This window comes from Sander vitreus, chromosome 1, assembly GCF_031162955.1.
Source record: "Sander vitreus isolate 19-12246 chromosome 1, sanVit1, whole genome shotgun sequence".
NCBI lineage: Eukaryota > Metazoa > Chordata > Actinopteri > Perciformes > Percidae > Sander > Sander vitreus.
The window spans coordinates 6,156,649-6,171,494 of record NC_135855.1 but is presented as its reverse complement, the minus strand read 5'-3'; the positions used below and the strand labels follow the sequence as shown (position 1 = coordinate 6,171,494).

General features: G+C 42.1%; 1 protein-coding gene across 2 annotated transcripts; it reads left to right on the top strand.

Moving 5' to 3' along the window:
- Nucleotides 1–100: 100 nt before the first annotated feature.
- On the top strand, nucleotides 101–13,864 carry rbbp7 (RB binding protein 7, chromatin remodeling factor). Of its 2 annotated transcripts, none has more exons than XM_078254840.1 (12): nucleotides 101–267; nucleotides 958–1,102; nucleotides 4,843–4,988; nucleotides 6,845–7,018; nucleotides 7,130–7,245; nucleotides 8,029–8,189; nucleotides 8,700–8,826; nucleotides 8,911–8,988; nucleotides 10,261–10,337; nucleotides 12,363–12,420; nucleotides 13,449–13,559; nucleotides 13,698–13,864. In XM_078254840.1, exons 1-12 carry the CDS (start codon nucleotides 252–254, stop codon nucleotides 13,767–13,769), a joined length of 1,281 nt encoding a protein of 426 aa, XP_078110966.1. In that variant the 5' UTR covers nucleotides 101–251; the 3' UTR covers nucleotides 13,770–13,864. The 2 variants fall into 2 exon arrangements, with proteins under 2 accessions (XP_078110966.1, XP_078110880.1); XM_078254754.1 differs by having other exon boundaries at nucleotides 6,842–7,018.
- The last annotated feature ends 982 nt before the right edge of the window (nucleotides 13,865–14,846 follow it).

Below are 14,846 nucleotides of genomic sequence, written 5' to 3'. Positions count from 1 at the left end.
GTTGTCTGCGCAGTCCCTTCTCCATCAATGCGCACTACGTGCGCAGTATTGTTCCTCGTTGGTATGCGCGCATTGACGCATGCGTGATAGGTAATCGAGTAATTCGGCGCTGAAAAGGAAGGAGCCTACTTTTGTAGCGGTACAACAACCAAAGCGTCAGTACTAGCTAGGGCGACAGCAGTATTAACTAAAACGGCGTCTACCTAGTTACTTTGCTTTCGAGCATCGTGACAAAGCGCAGAGTTTGGAACATGGCTGATAAAGAGGGTAGGTTTATCAGAAGTAACGTTAACGTTACCTGTCGTATAAAACGGTGGCCCGTTTTCCTCGTGCATTAACGTTACCGCTTTGTGTGCGCTCTGCCATGGGTGCTAGCATGACATGCTAGCTTAGTAAAGTCCTATCAAGAGGCTTGTTGTCGGTTGTGTGCTGCTCTCGGTTGAACGTTTCTTTAAGAACATCATATCACACCTCTACTCTTTAACTTCGGTATAACGTTAACGTTACACCCAATTTACCAAACAGCACTTATTTTAACTTAATAAATTGTTTGCATGTTGTGACGCTGCAAAAGCCCCCTTCACCAAAATACGCCGTGACGTTAGTGAGAAATAGTGAAGATGGTTAATAATACAGAATACCTTTTCAGCTATGATTCTTGAATTTCTTTCATCATTCTCTTATCACAGCTTATCGTTAATGTAACATTGAAGTAAGCTAGCATTAAACTAGTTATGTTAAAATGGAGTATGGTGTAAGACTGTGTTGTCTGTTAACGGTTCCTTGAGCAAGCCCCTGGCTGAACCACCAATGTAACTGTAACGTTATGTGTAAATCCGCTTTCCTCGAGGAAATACGTAAATCTACGTGGGGGAAAAAAAATACATTGCTACAATAGCAATAGCTGCTACTATTTGCTGTTATACCTGTATCTCATACCATGTTGTTCTGCTAAAGTGTATGACGATGCTGTAGAAGAAAGGGTCATCAATGAAGAGTACAAGATTTGGAAGAAAAACACACCTTTCCTGTATGACCTGGTGATGACGCATGCGCTGGAATGGCCCAGCCTTACTGTCCAGTGGCTTCCAGATGTCAGCAGGTATTTACATGGTCTCCATCATACAACGTGGTTTAAATCCCAACAGCAATACCAACAACAGGTGTCTGTCAAGCTGCTTTTTACAGCTAATCAATGTCCTGTGCTGCGTGCTGCTTTCCACCACCTGCAGATTGGACAGTCCCCCCAGCTCTTAATTGTGGGTCTCTTTTGCTGGTGTTTTCCTGCAACATCTTTTTCTTTAAACTGCGTGTCAAAGTAGAGCTGGGTGATGTGGAGAAAATCAAATATTACGATATTTTTGACCAAATACATCAATGTGGATATTGCGGCGATATTGTAGGGTTGACTATTGGTGCTTTCACAAAACATTTACGCAATGAGATTTTTGATAAATAATCATCAGTAATGTGGATTTAAAAACTAAGTGGGTAAAGGCAAATAACAGAACAGCTAGTAAGTCTGGTTAGTTCAGAAAATGACATCACTTTACTGTAACGTAGCATTTAAAACCAGGAAAAGACAGCAAGTGTCATATTACGATATCCAAAATTTAGGAGAATATCTAACCTCATATATCGATGTCGATGTAATATCGATGTATTGCCCAGCAGAGGTCTGATCGGGCCGAATTTTTCCGTCCGAACCCGGCCCGCGTCCGACAGAGCAGTAACCGAGCCCGACACAGTTAAAATCTGTTTTTTTTTTTCTCATACTAATGACACGTGTACGTTTGTTTGTGTGGAAAGCCCACTTTTATTAAGCAACTATAGGAAGGCATTCGGAAATGTCAACAGATCAGCGCACACGGGGCAACAAGCGCACGTTAATAAGCTTTTAATAAGTTTAATTTAAAATGTTCAATGTGTTAACCTTTCCTGCTTGCTTCGATTCCGACCGTGATCTGGTGAGCAGATGAATGAACTTGGCTTTCAGTCTGGGGTTCATCTCGGACACCGCACACACTGTGTACAAAACATAAACTTATTCCACCAACTCTGCTCCGGTCGCATCTACACGTCTGCTTCCTCTTTCTCTATCTCTCTTCTGCCCACTTTACACATGCACTGAGCTCTCTTAAAGGAGCCGCAGCACCATTTTACCACAAATGCCATATCGCGCTGACGTGACCGACCCGAACCCGACCATAATTTCTAAATATCTGTCCGAACCCGGCCCGGGTCGGGTATCCATGCCTTATTGCCCAGCCCTACATCAAAGCCAACGTCTGGTCAGAAGAAGTGGGTCAGACATAGCTCAGTGTGTCTGTTAAATCTCCTCCCACTCTCTGTGATAACCTATATTGTGTTTTTACAACAGCAGAACTCGCTTAACTTAATTGTTAATTGTTGTAAAAAAATTTTTATTCTCCGCTTACATACTACGCAGCAATCATTCCCAAGGTGCTGCGTTGCCGTGCTGATCACATCGTTATTTTATGATCATGACATTGTCTGACAAAATAAACCTCCAGTGAATACTAGTGCTGGCGAGATGAAGCCCCATGAAGCATCGAAGCTTTCCAGCAGAGTGGTTCGCAAAACGGTTCATTTCTCAAGGCTTCATTTGCTCACAATACCACCTGTTGGTCAAAGAGTGTAAAACAGGCCGATATATTACAGGTGATGGAGTGATCTGTGATACACTGTATCAGACAGTTTTTGACTGTGAAGACTTAAAAATAATGGTGAAGAAAAAAAAATCTATTTCCACCTAATCCATTTCTAATATAGTAGGGGTGTGCAAAAAAATCAATTCATATTCAAAAAAAAAAATAATAATAATAAATTTAAAAAAAAGTAAATGGGAAAAGTAACTTCATTTACATACTGTGAATAATTTTTTTTTTAAATCGAATCGTGAGCCCAAAAATCAATATCGAATCGTGACATTTTCTGGATCGTGCACGCCTATAATATAGTCTGTATTTTCTTTTGGTATAATCTAATCAACATAACGGACTTCCTTGAGAGGAATGCGCCGATCAACCGTGTGGGTATCAATCCTTTTGCTCATAATATAGTAATAGCAGGAGGAGCAATATAAGTAGGCTATTCTAAAACTGGAAAGTGGCGGTGGTTTAACTGGGCAGAGGTTGGTGAGTGTGCTCGTGTAGATCCCAGATGTGTAATGAAACCGTTTAGTTTCAAACCACTTCATAAAACGGTCACGTGGTACGGACGGGCAGCGAGGCTTCAGACGTCATCAATGACGTCATTTGCCTAAACCGATACAAGCCTTCGCGGAACACTTCGGGGGGTTCTCGACGAGCTCTTCCAGTCACTAGTAAGTGCAGCTTAATTCAACAACTGGGCTTTGTGATTGGCTATATCGATATTTAAAATGAGTGACCACAAGAGGTGATACAAGTTTTTTTTTTTCTTTTCTTTATGCCACCCGGCCCACCGCCCCTCACTGGGAATGACTTTCATGATTTTGCAAAAGCAGAGCAAAATTTAATTTTGGGTGAGAAACACACTGGCCTAGTGAGACAGTGTAAGAAAATACTGGGAAAGGAAGTTAACATAACATAACTGGTCTCCTATTTCAGGACACAGTCTGTTTGTGGGTTCATGTCTGTTCACTGAAACACAAACCAGCCTTGATACTGTGATACCCAAAACTGGCAAGAGAGAGTGAGAAGTACGGTGGCCGAGAGAGCTCAACACATGACAACATGAGAAAACACAAGCTGATAGACAAACGCAAGCAAATTCAGAAACGGTGTTTTTTTTTTTAAAGTTGCGATTGAGCTCTCCCAGCCGCTGTAGAAGAGAGCACACGACGAGATGGCAGAGTGTAAAAACTAGGGCTGTCTTTTTCTTAATCGCAATTAATCGCTGAATTTCTATAGTTAATCACATGTTTTATCACATGATTAAAATTCTATTATTTTTCATTTCAGAACTGTTTTTAAGTACATATTAACAATGGAAAGCCATTCTTACCAGTGTATCTTGATTGGGAATCAAATGAATGCAAAGAGTTACTTTATGAACTTGCCTTTAAGATTTGTATTTGTTTATTATTTATTTACTGTAAACAAAAGAAAAATGTGTGAATCTAGTTACACATTTGAATCTAGAGTCAATATAACGTGCAGTAACTCCTAAGTAATTTTGATTACTCACTGACGTCCAGCGATCACCGGTTAATGAGACAGCATTTGCACTTTGCAGCAACAGGCTGTGTATGCGTGAAACTACCGTCCCCCTCAACGACAGTGTATAAGACGGGTCAGAACATGCCAACCGTAGTACGTCTGTAAGACCCGAGTCCTCTACGATGCTGACAGGTCTGCAGTTAGTTGCCACCCGTTTCGCAAAAGCTGTAGTATTTTTTTGGGGATTTGGTTTCATCCACAGGTCGGCAACTAGCACTCTCCAAAATAGTGCTTTGCCTGAGCCCGCTAGCATCAACCTGAGTCATGTTAACTGTACTACTATGTTTAGCTCCGTGGGTGGTAGCTCAAGCTTGACGTGCTTCGGTGATATTTTAATTCGGCTACCAAACAAGAATACACTAAGAGATTCATTGAAGCCCAAAACGTTTTGTTTTTATACCTTGATAGTCTTTGCTGTATAAAAGCGTATTGTCATACTATTTCCCTTTTTACTCAACAGTTTTGGAATGTTTTGTAAAAACTTTGAAGAATCACATTTGCCTTCCTACCTTGTTTCCATAGCAAAAGCCCCGCGCTTGATGTTAAACTGAAGGGCAAAGCTGTATTTGCTACAGAGTATAGACTCAAATCCTGTCCTCTTTTGTGGAACTCTGCACAGACCCGAGGGGAAGGACTACGCAGTACACCGGCTGGTGTTAGGGACCCATACGTCCGACGAGCAGAACCACCTGGTGATTGCCAGCGTCCAGGTACCAAATGATGACGCCCAGTTTGACGCCTCGCACTACGACAGCGAGAAAGGAGGTAAATACGCCACACGTCATCCTGCAGGAGAACTTTTCACATCTGAACAGTTGTTGGTTACCACTATAATGTCTTTGTGAGGTCGGGGGGAGTAGGTGTACATTTGCAATACAAACAAGTGGACAATGTCATATTTTAACATGTATTGATTCTCACCATGCTGTACATAGTGTGCATCTGAACAGCTTAACCTAACCTCATAAAACGTTTGTAGAAGCACCAACTACAGCTGTTTGTCATGTCGAGTTTTGTAGGGCTGCAACGATTATTTTCATTGTCAATTATTTTCTCGATTAACGGATCAGTTGTTTGGTCCCTAAAATGTCAGACAATGGTGAAAAATGTGGATCAGTGTTTCCCAAAGCCCACGATGTCTCGTTTTGTCCACATCTCAAAGATATTCCGTTTACTGTCACAGAGGAGTGAAGAAACTAGAAAATATTCACATTTAACAAGCTGGAATCTGAGAACTTTTACTCTTTTTCATAAAAAATGAATCAAACCGATTATAGTTGACAATTAAGTGATTCATCTTTGCAGCTCTAGAGTCAACACTGTCGTTGTCGGAAGCTGGTTTAAATGCCCACGTCCCGTTCCTGTCAATCTTTATGCTGAAACTGTGTTGTTCTGTCTTCCAGCAGGTATGTTGATGGGTGCCCAGCTGTGTGCAAGCGGGCTGAAGGCTCACTGCTCCTTTGGCGTGTTGCCGGAGGTAGTATTAGTATGTTAGCATGGCCCGGGGAAACAATTTTAAGGTACAGTCCAGTCCGAGTCTAAAGCTCAATACACGCACAAAAAATTCTCGGGGTGATAGTAATAGTTTACTACATGTTGGTTTCTGGGTTTTCTTCTTTAAGTGTGCCTGAGCACAGCCGCTGTCACCTTCGCTCAGAAACCAACTGTCAAACTGCTCACCAGCTTTAGTACATTCACACATAATGTCGTTCTTTAATCAGCCGGTGCAGATTTGGGCAAGCAGCAGCACCTTGTAGTAGAGTGGACGTTTATGTGCACTGTTTAATACAACACTTTCCAGGCAAAGTGACTCTGCCAACATCATATAAAATATAGAGATGCTCTGCTATTACTAGAATTTCGGGACCAATAAATATAACCAATAATTATCTGTTCGTTGTGGCCCATACCGATGTTACCTGCCAACATGAATCTTAACAAGTTTATTTTTCTAGCTCACCAATGTTTAGAGAGCCCTCACTGTCCCTACGATAGAGAATATAAGTAATTGTATTGTTTCAATAACATTAATTTCTCATTTATCGGCCAATAATGTGTCAGCCACCAATATTGTGCATTAGGGATGTAACGATGGTTAAGAATGGTTAAGATGGTTAAAAATTAAAAATTAATCGAGATGCAATTCATAAACGGCCTAGGGAGTAATTTACGCTTAATTTCACTTGTTTGACTTCAGGCGTCACTCACTGCGTGTTCTTAGTTTATTTTTTTTTAAGAGATTTCTTTCTATTTTAGTTATTTTAATGAGGGATTTGTTTTAAAAATCTAATTATACATTTTTATTATTTTAAGATAAAATACAATTTCGGTGTCACTTTTGATAAGAGGAGACATCTGTTGGTTGGCACAGTTTATATAAATGAAGGAATATTTTTCAGTCGTTTGTCTGCAGCTCGTTTTGCTAAAAAAGATCCTGAGAAAATCGTATCGTGAACTTAAAATTGTATGTGAGTTGAGTGTATCGTTAACATCCATACTGTGCATCCCTCGTAGTAAACTAGACTATCCAACCGAGCCAGGTTTGACCTGCAGTTGTCAAGTGTCTGGTGCTCCATTTCCTGCCTTGGCTGTACTACAGTCTGATTGTATCCTCTTGTCAGAGTTTGGTGGATTTGGCTCAGTAAGTGGGAAAATCGAGATCGAGATCAAGATCAACCACGAGGGGGAGGTCAACCGAGCCCGCTACATGCCCCAGAACCACTGCATCATCGCCACCAAGACCCCCACCTCTGACGTGCTGGTCTTTGACTACAATAAGCACCCGACTAAGCCAGGTTGGGTCACTGCTGCGCTGATACACCAATGACTACACACACCAGAATGCACTTAACTCCAGTGAGTCACACATCATGAAGGTGAACGCAGTGTGTATTTGTGTGTTTCAGATCCCAGCGGGGAGTGCAGTCCTGACTTGCGGCTGAAAGGCCACCAGAAAGAAGGCTATGGCCTTTCCTGGAATCCCAACCTCAGCGGCAACTTGCTCAGCGCCTCCGACGACCATGTAAGTGACTGGAACTAAAAGCTGAGAGAGAGAGAGAGACACTCTATTGGTGCTTTCACAAAATATTAACACAATGAGATTGTAGATAAATAATCACCAATAATGTTACTGTAATGCAGCCTTTAAAACCACACTTGTGTCATATTACGATATCCTGAATGTAAGTTGATATCTAGCCTTATATGTCGATATAATATCAATGTATTGCCCATTCCTAGTCCAAAGGTTTGTTTAGACTGAAAGTGGAGTGTATTTTAAAGATGGTGCGATTGCAAACACATTCAATGGAAAAGGCGCTAGTGGATTTGATAAACACCACAGTTTCTTCTTCTGTTGACTGTTCATTGCTGTGCCCTCAAACCATTGAGGACTTCTTGGAAAGAACTTGTGATGACAAATTGTGGGTATGCCTAGTGATGCAGCACTGGAAAAAAAACTTTCATGCCGTTTATTGATTTCACCTACCAATCATATGAGAGGAACGCAGCTCTAACTAACGCAGGACTGAAGTACTCTGGCCTGGTGCCCGATTTCTGGCGTTTGACTATTTTAGAAAAATAAATAAATTAAAAGGTCCACATGGGATTTGTTTTGATGCGATGTATTTAACCAGTCATCGAACTTCCGCCTACCAATGAAACGAGTTCTAGCCAATCAGAATCAAAGTAGGGCGGGTCTTTGCCGAAAAGCGAGAGTGCGGTGTGGTCTGTTACCCCCCCCCCCCCCAGTTTTCACTTTAAGCCCTGTAATTGATTGTGCTGTTGTGTTGCCATTTCTCTCCAGACCATCTGTCTATGGGACATCGGGGCGGGCCCAAAGGAAGGGAAGATTGTGGATGCCAAGACCATCTTCACCGGCCACACAGCAGTGGTGGAAGATGTGTCTTGGCATTTGCTCCACGAATCCCTGTTTGGCTCAGTGGCTGACGACCAGAAACTCATGATGTAAGCTGCCGATACAAATAGGTAGTCTGTTGTCTGGTTTTGTGGAATGGAGACAAGATATTCATCAAGTTAAAACTGCTCCATTCCTAGGGCTGCACGATATGAGGAAAATATGCAGTAACTTTGTTGAATATCGCGATGTTTCTTGCGATAAACGAATGTTAAAGTGTACTCAGTTCTGCACTTCTGCTGCTTTCAGTATTCTGCTGAAATAAAACAAATTGCTTGTTGAAAAACAAATCCAAGGAAATCACAACATTCTTTTATTGAACAAATTGAACATTGAATTGAGTATTAAAGACACCACTTAAGACATTTTAAAGTGCAGCTTGCTACTGATATTTTGTCTTTCGTGATATGTCGCAGCCCTTTGTGGTGTTTATTGTGCCAGTTGATATCCGATGACAATAAAGAAAGATTTGTTGTGCAGCCCTGTCCATTTCATTGTTTAATTTGTAACCAAATAAGTGCTGTCCCTTCTGCCTCTGACTCTCCTTAACCCTCCACCAGATGGGACACTCGGTCCAACACCACGTCCAAAGCCAGCCACGCAGTCGAAGCTCACACTGCTGAGGTCAACTGTCTCAGCTTCAACCCCTACAGCGAGTTCATTCTCGCCACTGGTTCTGCTGATAAGGTAGAGAAGAAATAATACACTCTGGACTGAAATTACATAAACTGGATTAACTATTTAATTCAAGGCTTGTTTTGTTTCTCTCAGACTGTTGCACTGTGGGATCTAAGGAACCTCAAACTGAAGCTCCACTCCTTCGAGTCCCACAAAGATGAAATTTTCCAGGTAAGGACTTCCAAATGTATTTATTTAGTTAGTAAGTAGGTCCAACACGGTTTTGTATTAATGCCAGTCTCCGGTCGGAAAGAAATTGTCTGTAATATACATACAGCCAGGTTCCTGATACAGGCAATAATAAAAAGCTGTTATGAAACAGATCGCCTAACAGATCAACTTACGCCAAAAGACACACGGCACGCTGAAGTGTCGTGAAGCGCTGGGAAGCGGAGCTATTTCCAATTTTATTGAAATTGCCCATGTTATTCAATCTGTCCGGCCACATCAGCCTGCGCGCTACGATTGTTTCGGTGTCTCCTCTATTTCTTCCGAGAGCCACAAGCAAATGTGTCAAGCCAGGCAGGTAATCGCATACAGGAAGGCCACAGTGCAGCCGGACACTTTACAAAATAAAACAAATTTCAAAATAAAACGCCCAGGTGGATAATGATTTTGGCTGTCTTGACTTCTCAGCTGTGTCTACAGCGAGACACGCGATCAGGCACGCAGAGAGACAGATGGACGGACAGACAGAGTGACAGAGGTTCTGTAGAGTGGAGAGGATCGCTTTTTGACCGGCACGTCTGGTTTGAAAAGCCAGGCGCGCGGTCAGGCATGAATCTACCCTTCACTTCTATTTGCGGCACTTCCGCGTGTGGTGTGTTTCTGCTGTTAATGGGAGGCAAATAGCAGCCCATGGGCCAAATCTAGCCCAAGGACGAAAAATAGATGTGCGAAGTTCACGTAAATCCCAAATATGACTTTGTAACTTTAATTACTGCCAGTAAGTGAAGAGACGCATGGAAACTAATGGCTACTGTGCCTTGTTCTGCACCAGGCCATGGTGACGCACATAAATTATATAATGTTGTTCATTCAAATGACACCAGCACTCTGTAAAATCACAGTTAAGCTGCAGCTTACTTGACCAGAACAGATCCGTCTCCTGAACACAAATATGCTGCAGTCGAACAGAAATGGTGTGCTACTGAGTTTTTCTTTTTGTAGGGCAACAGCAGCATTTAAATTACAATTTATTGAAACATTATTAATGAAGCAGACCCCTGTTTATTGTGTGTGGATATATCAATAAAATGATGAGCCTCGTAGTGTAACACGGAGCACGCCATCAGTCATTGCCCTGCCAAAGGTATGAATATATGCTGAAACCGTTTTCTGAATTGCTAACAAGGCTGAGGAGAGTTTTTTTACAAGAAAGTCCATGCTGCTATATGAGCGCCACATTTTGACCTGCCAGTGACCAACTGTCCAATTCATCAGGTACAATGGTCTCCACACAATGAAACCATCCTGGCCTCCAGCGGCACCGACCGGCGTCTCAACGTCTGGGACCTCAGGTAAAAACTCTCCACCATGCATCATAATCCATGTCTTTAATGACCCCGGGGTCTCCTGCCAGTTGGAAGTGGTGGGGAAACCTCCAAAGGAGGGGCGCCCCGGAGGCTACCTGATCACACGCCCCAGCCATCTCCACTCATAATAAATGATAACTACGGGAAATTACAATTTAAATATAGCGCAGTCTTAAATGCCAATAGAAGATAACATTAAGGCATCATACTAACTATTATTAATACAACAATATATTGACATGCAGTACATAGAGCCCGAGCGCATCGTGTCATACTCTGGAAGCCACGCCCACCAGTGAGGAAAACAATCGGCGCCACAATAGGCAACTAGGGGCTGAAATGCTAACAAAGTGCCTGTAGCTAGCTAAAAACATCAGATTTAAGCATGTCAAAGGATTATTTTAGCAACCTTTGTTTACCAGAGAGGACAAGTTAGCTGTTAGCAAGCTAATTTAGCTATGTGTTTAAGTGCCCATATTTGAGGTTGTACCAGAATAGGTTTACATGGTTTAATTTTCCAAAAACACCATATTTTTGTTGTACTGCACATTGCTGCAGCTCCTCTTTTCAACCTGTGTCAGGTCTCTGTTTTAGCTACAGAGTGAGGCATCGCACTTCTATCCCATCTTTGTTGGGAGTCGCACATGCGCAGTTGCTAGGTACTGCGCAGTAGCTATGTACTGGGCTACTAGCTTCTAGCGGTTAGGCACCTCGTTCTCAATGGCAAAACACTGCTACAACACACACACCCTAGTTCACCCTAATCTACAAAAGCAATTGTATAGAACTACTTACATGTCCCTCGTCTGCAGGTATTCCACGCAAAGTTGGAAGTGCGCCCTCGTTTAGAAGAAGTATCCCGGCTAATCCTGCCTTGTACTGACCGAAGTTGGAGAAACAGCTAGCTGATGTGGTATTAGCTAAAGTGGTTAGCACACACCAAATGTTTCGGCCAATGACGTAGAAGGCCCTGCCGATTTTGACCAGCTCACCCGGAAACTGAAGGCAGGATACATTCAGAAACCCGTATCTCTCTTCTTTTTTCCAAGTTTGTATGCGTGTGGAAGCACCAGAGACACAAAATAACACCCCAAATCCCAGAAAGTGTTGTTTTTTCTCCATAATATGGGCACTTTAAAGGTCCAATATGCTATATATTTACTGTAATAAATCCAAAAATGACCCCAATGCGTAATCATATATTAAGTAAGCGTGCTAAGTTGAAATACTACAACATACTAATACTACGACAACAATGCTAATGCCAGTATTTTCTTCTTTTGAAATTTCCGTTCCGTGACGGAATTTCTGTTTGTGTTTTGGCCTGTGTTGGTATCAACTGCCCAGTTTGACAGCCAGGCCGGGTTGCCAGATATACCTGTAAAAACGTAAACCCAGCGTGCTACAGCTGTGACGCTAGTACAGCCATGAAAGCAGCAAACAAACTAACAGGATCAACAGAGAGAGATTCTACCCGACCTAAAAAAAAAAACCAGCATGTTTCTAGCTAACAAACCCCAGGTAAATATTGGAGATGTATTTGAAAGATGGAGACAGCTCTCCAGTATTTTTAATTTGTATTGCAGTAACTATTTTAAACATTAGCCGTAAGTATTGCATATTGCACCTTTAACAAGCTATGGCACCTGCAGACATAATACTGCATAGCTTCCTGATTTATCCAGATTCCACTATAACACAAGTTGCCTACTGTGTACAAAATGCTTTAGCTAAACTTACAGAAATATAGTTAGCTTAAAACTGACTTTTGGCTTCATAAAAGCTCAGTGTTTCGGCTCAGCCGCTTACAAAAACTTAAGTTATGGGTTATTTACATTGTTGGTAGTGCATACCGCCACAAAGCAGCTTTTAGACAATTTTGTGTTGCTTGCTAGCAGACGGCGTTAATGAGGAGACACCTTCACACAATACAAGTAAATGGGCGGGACTTAAATGTGCTCTGTCTCTATTGAGGAGTAACTACGTTTTTGTTGGATGTTCTTTTTCTAGTAAAATCGGGGAGGAGCAGTCGGCAGAAGATGCTGAGGATGGCCCACCAGAGCTGCTGGTAAGCGATATCCTATAATCAAGATAACTGTGATTTTATTTTTTTATTTTTATTTTTTTATGCCGAGTCATCCTTAGATCACCATGAGATCCTTAGCTATGTCGGTAGCCATGAAACCTTCCCACACTTGGACCCAAAAAGCAGTGGTGTAATGTGATTGGACAGCCTTTCAATACTCCAAAGTGGGGATCAGGTCTGTCTGACTGCACCTGTCCCGTTGGCAATGCCAGTTGTAACTTCATTACTTGGGTTAATAATATGACATCAGCTGGTTGCATTGTAACTGCTGAAAATGGAACAAGGTGAACTGACCTTTCACTGGGGGGGGTAAAATCACAAGTTTTTATCACAATATGATATCAATTCTTTGGACACAGAAAAGATATTTGCTGATATCACACATTCTGCCATATATGATTCAGATTCAATTCAGCTGCCTGCAACATGAGGCGATAGAAGTCCATTTAACCCAATCAGTTCCATTTATATCAACTCAAAAAAAGAGAACATTTTACCACTTTATTACTGAGGTCTTCCACACATTTAAATAATAAAAAAAGCTATTCTCTTTAATGAAAAGAATAAATATAAAGTCAGAATTTTCAAATAATTGCGCATCTTAAAGATGTGTATCAATATTTACACTTTGCATTGATCACAGTGAATTGTTAAATATTAAATCGATAGATCGGTCCAGATGGATGTATGGTCACACCACATCCTCTCACATTTGTAAGGTTTGAACATGTTGGTTTATTTATTTTATGTTTATTTAAAAGGGACAATGCACATCAATTGACATTTTTTTGTTTACACTCAAAATGTCAATGAAGATGGAAAGCAAATGAAAGAAAAAAGAGACAAGAGAGAGGGAGAAATAAAATAAATAAAAAATAAGTACAATACAAAGAAGGGCAGTACCTAAACTCCTGGTTGAGATGGTTCCAAACTCCTGCTCACCTGTTTACGTCTGGCTGTCGTATCAAAGTGCCTGTCTCTAATGTCCACCTTCCCCCCCCCCCCATCAGTTCATCCACGGTGGCCACACAGCCAAGATCTCTGACTTCTCCTGGAACCCCAATGAACCCTGGGTCATCTGCTCGGTGTCGGAGGACAACATCATGCAAGTCTGGCAGATGGTGAGCACAACTGCCGTCCTTCCGTCCACACAGAGTTGTTCCTTTTTTGGGCTTACGTTAGCTCCAGTCCCTCTCCCCTCTCTGTGTAGAACATCCGAACCCAGCCAAAGTTAACCCCGTGTCCTCTTCTTCTCCCAGGCGGAGAACATCTACAACGACGAGGAGCCAGACAACACCCCTGCATCAGAGCTGGAGGCTCAGGGATCATAACCCAGCTCGGCACCCGTCTCTCCAGGCACGACCCCCGACCCCCAACCCCACCCTATTCCCCGAGCTCCCAGACCCCAGTCCAGCCTGTCGTTTCCCTCTCTGGCTAATCGAGTGCACAAGGAAGAGTCTGCTCCACGTGAATGAACCATGTGGAGAGATGGAGACAGCATGGACTCCAGCCTTGCTAACAGACGGTTGGATTCAGGCTCCAGCTTGCTCCCACTTCACCATGGCCCAAGTCCCCAGAAGCCCTCGGAGTAGGAGAAGAGTTGCTCAGGTGGTAATATCTCCAGTGTTTTGGGGGGGGATGGTATTTGAAGACTCTTAAGAGCAGAAAACCTTTTTAGGTGCAAAGTCAGTGTAAGCTATTGTTAACACAAGTTAATCAGTTAATTCCCAAGGGCTCACGCAAGGAAAACATGAATTTGTCATTTTCGACTTACGAGTAGCCAGAAAACCACTAGCTAAGTAGGCTTCCCCTCAAGACACAAATATGTAAGGAAACCCGCACAGTAAAAGACTGAAATGCTTTTTTTTGTTGTTGGGGAAAATCTGATATACATCTGTCCAAACTTTGATTGGCTAAGAGCTAACCGCGATGGTCCTGTCCAGGGGAGACTTATTCCTACTTTAATTTCCCACCTGTCGAGCACTTGTGGCTGTTAATTTGTTAACGTAATATCGTACTTAGCTGACACTTCCTGGCTGTCCTTTGAAGAAACATTCCCCGCTGCGTTTGCCTCCCGTTAATACGATAAGGTACACAAACTCTTCAGTGTTTGGTTGAGTGAAAGGCGTGGAACTGAATTAGTGCACTTGAGGGAAACGCACATCTTTTCCCTCTGTTATATAATGTGAAATTGCCTTGTTGTTTCCTGCACCACAAATTGCAATAAAACTTTTATAACTTTTCAAAAGGCAAGTTTCTTATTCATGCGAGTTAAAAAACGTCTAAAAACAAACAATGCTTTTACAGACAACTGGCTGAACAATCTCAGTGCACCTTTTGAGAAAATGCTACACACTTAAACCTTTACTCCTATTCTTTCTCTACTCAGGAAATGACAAGACCCAAAA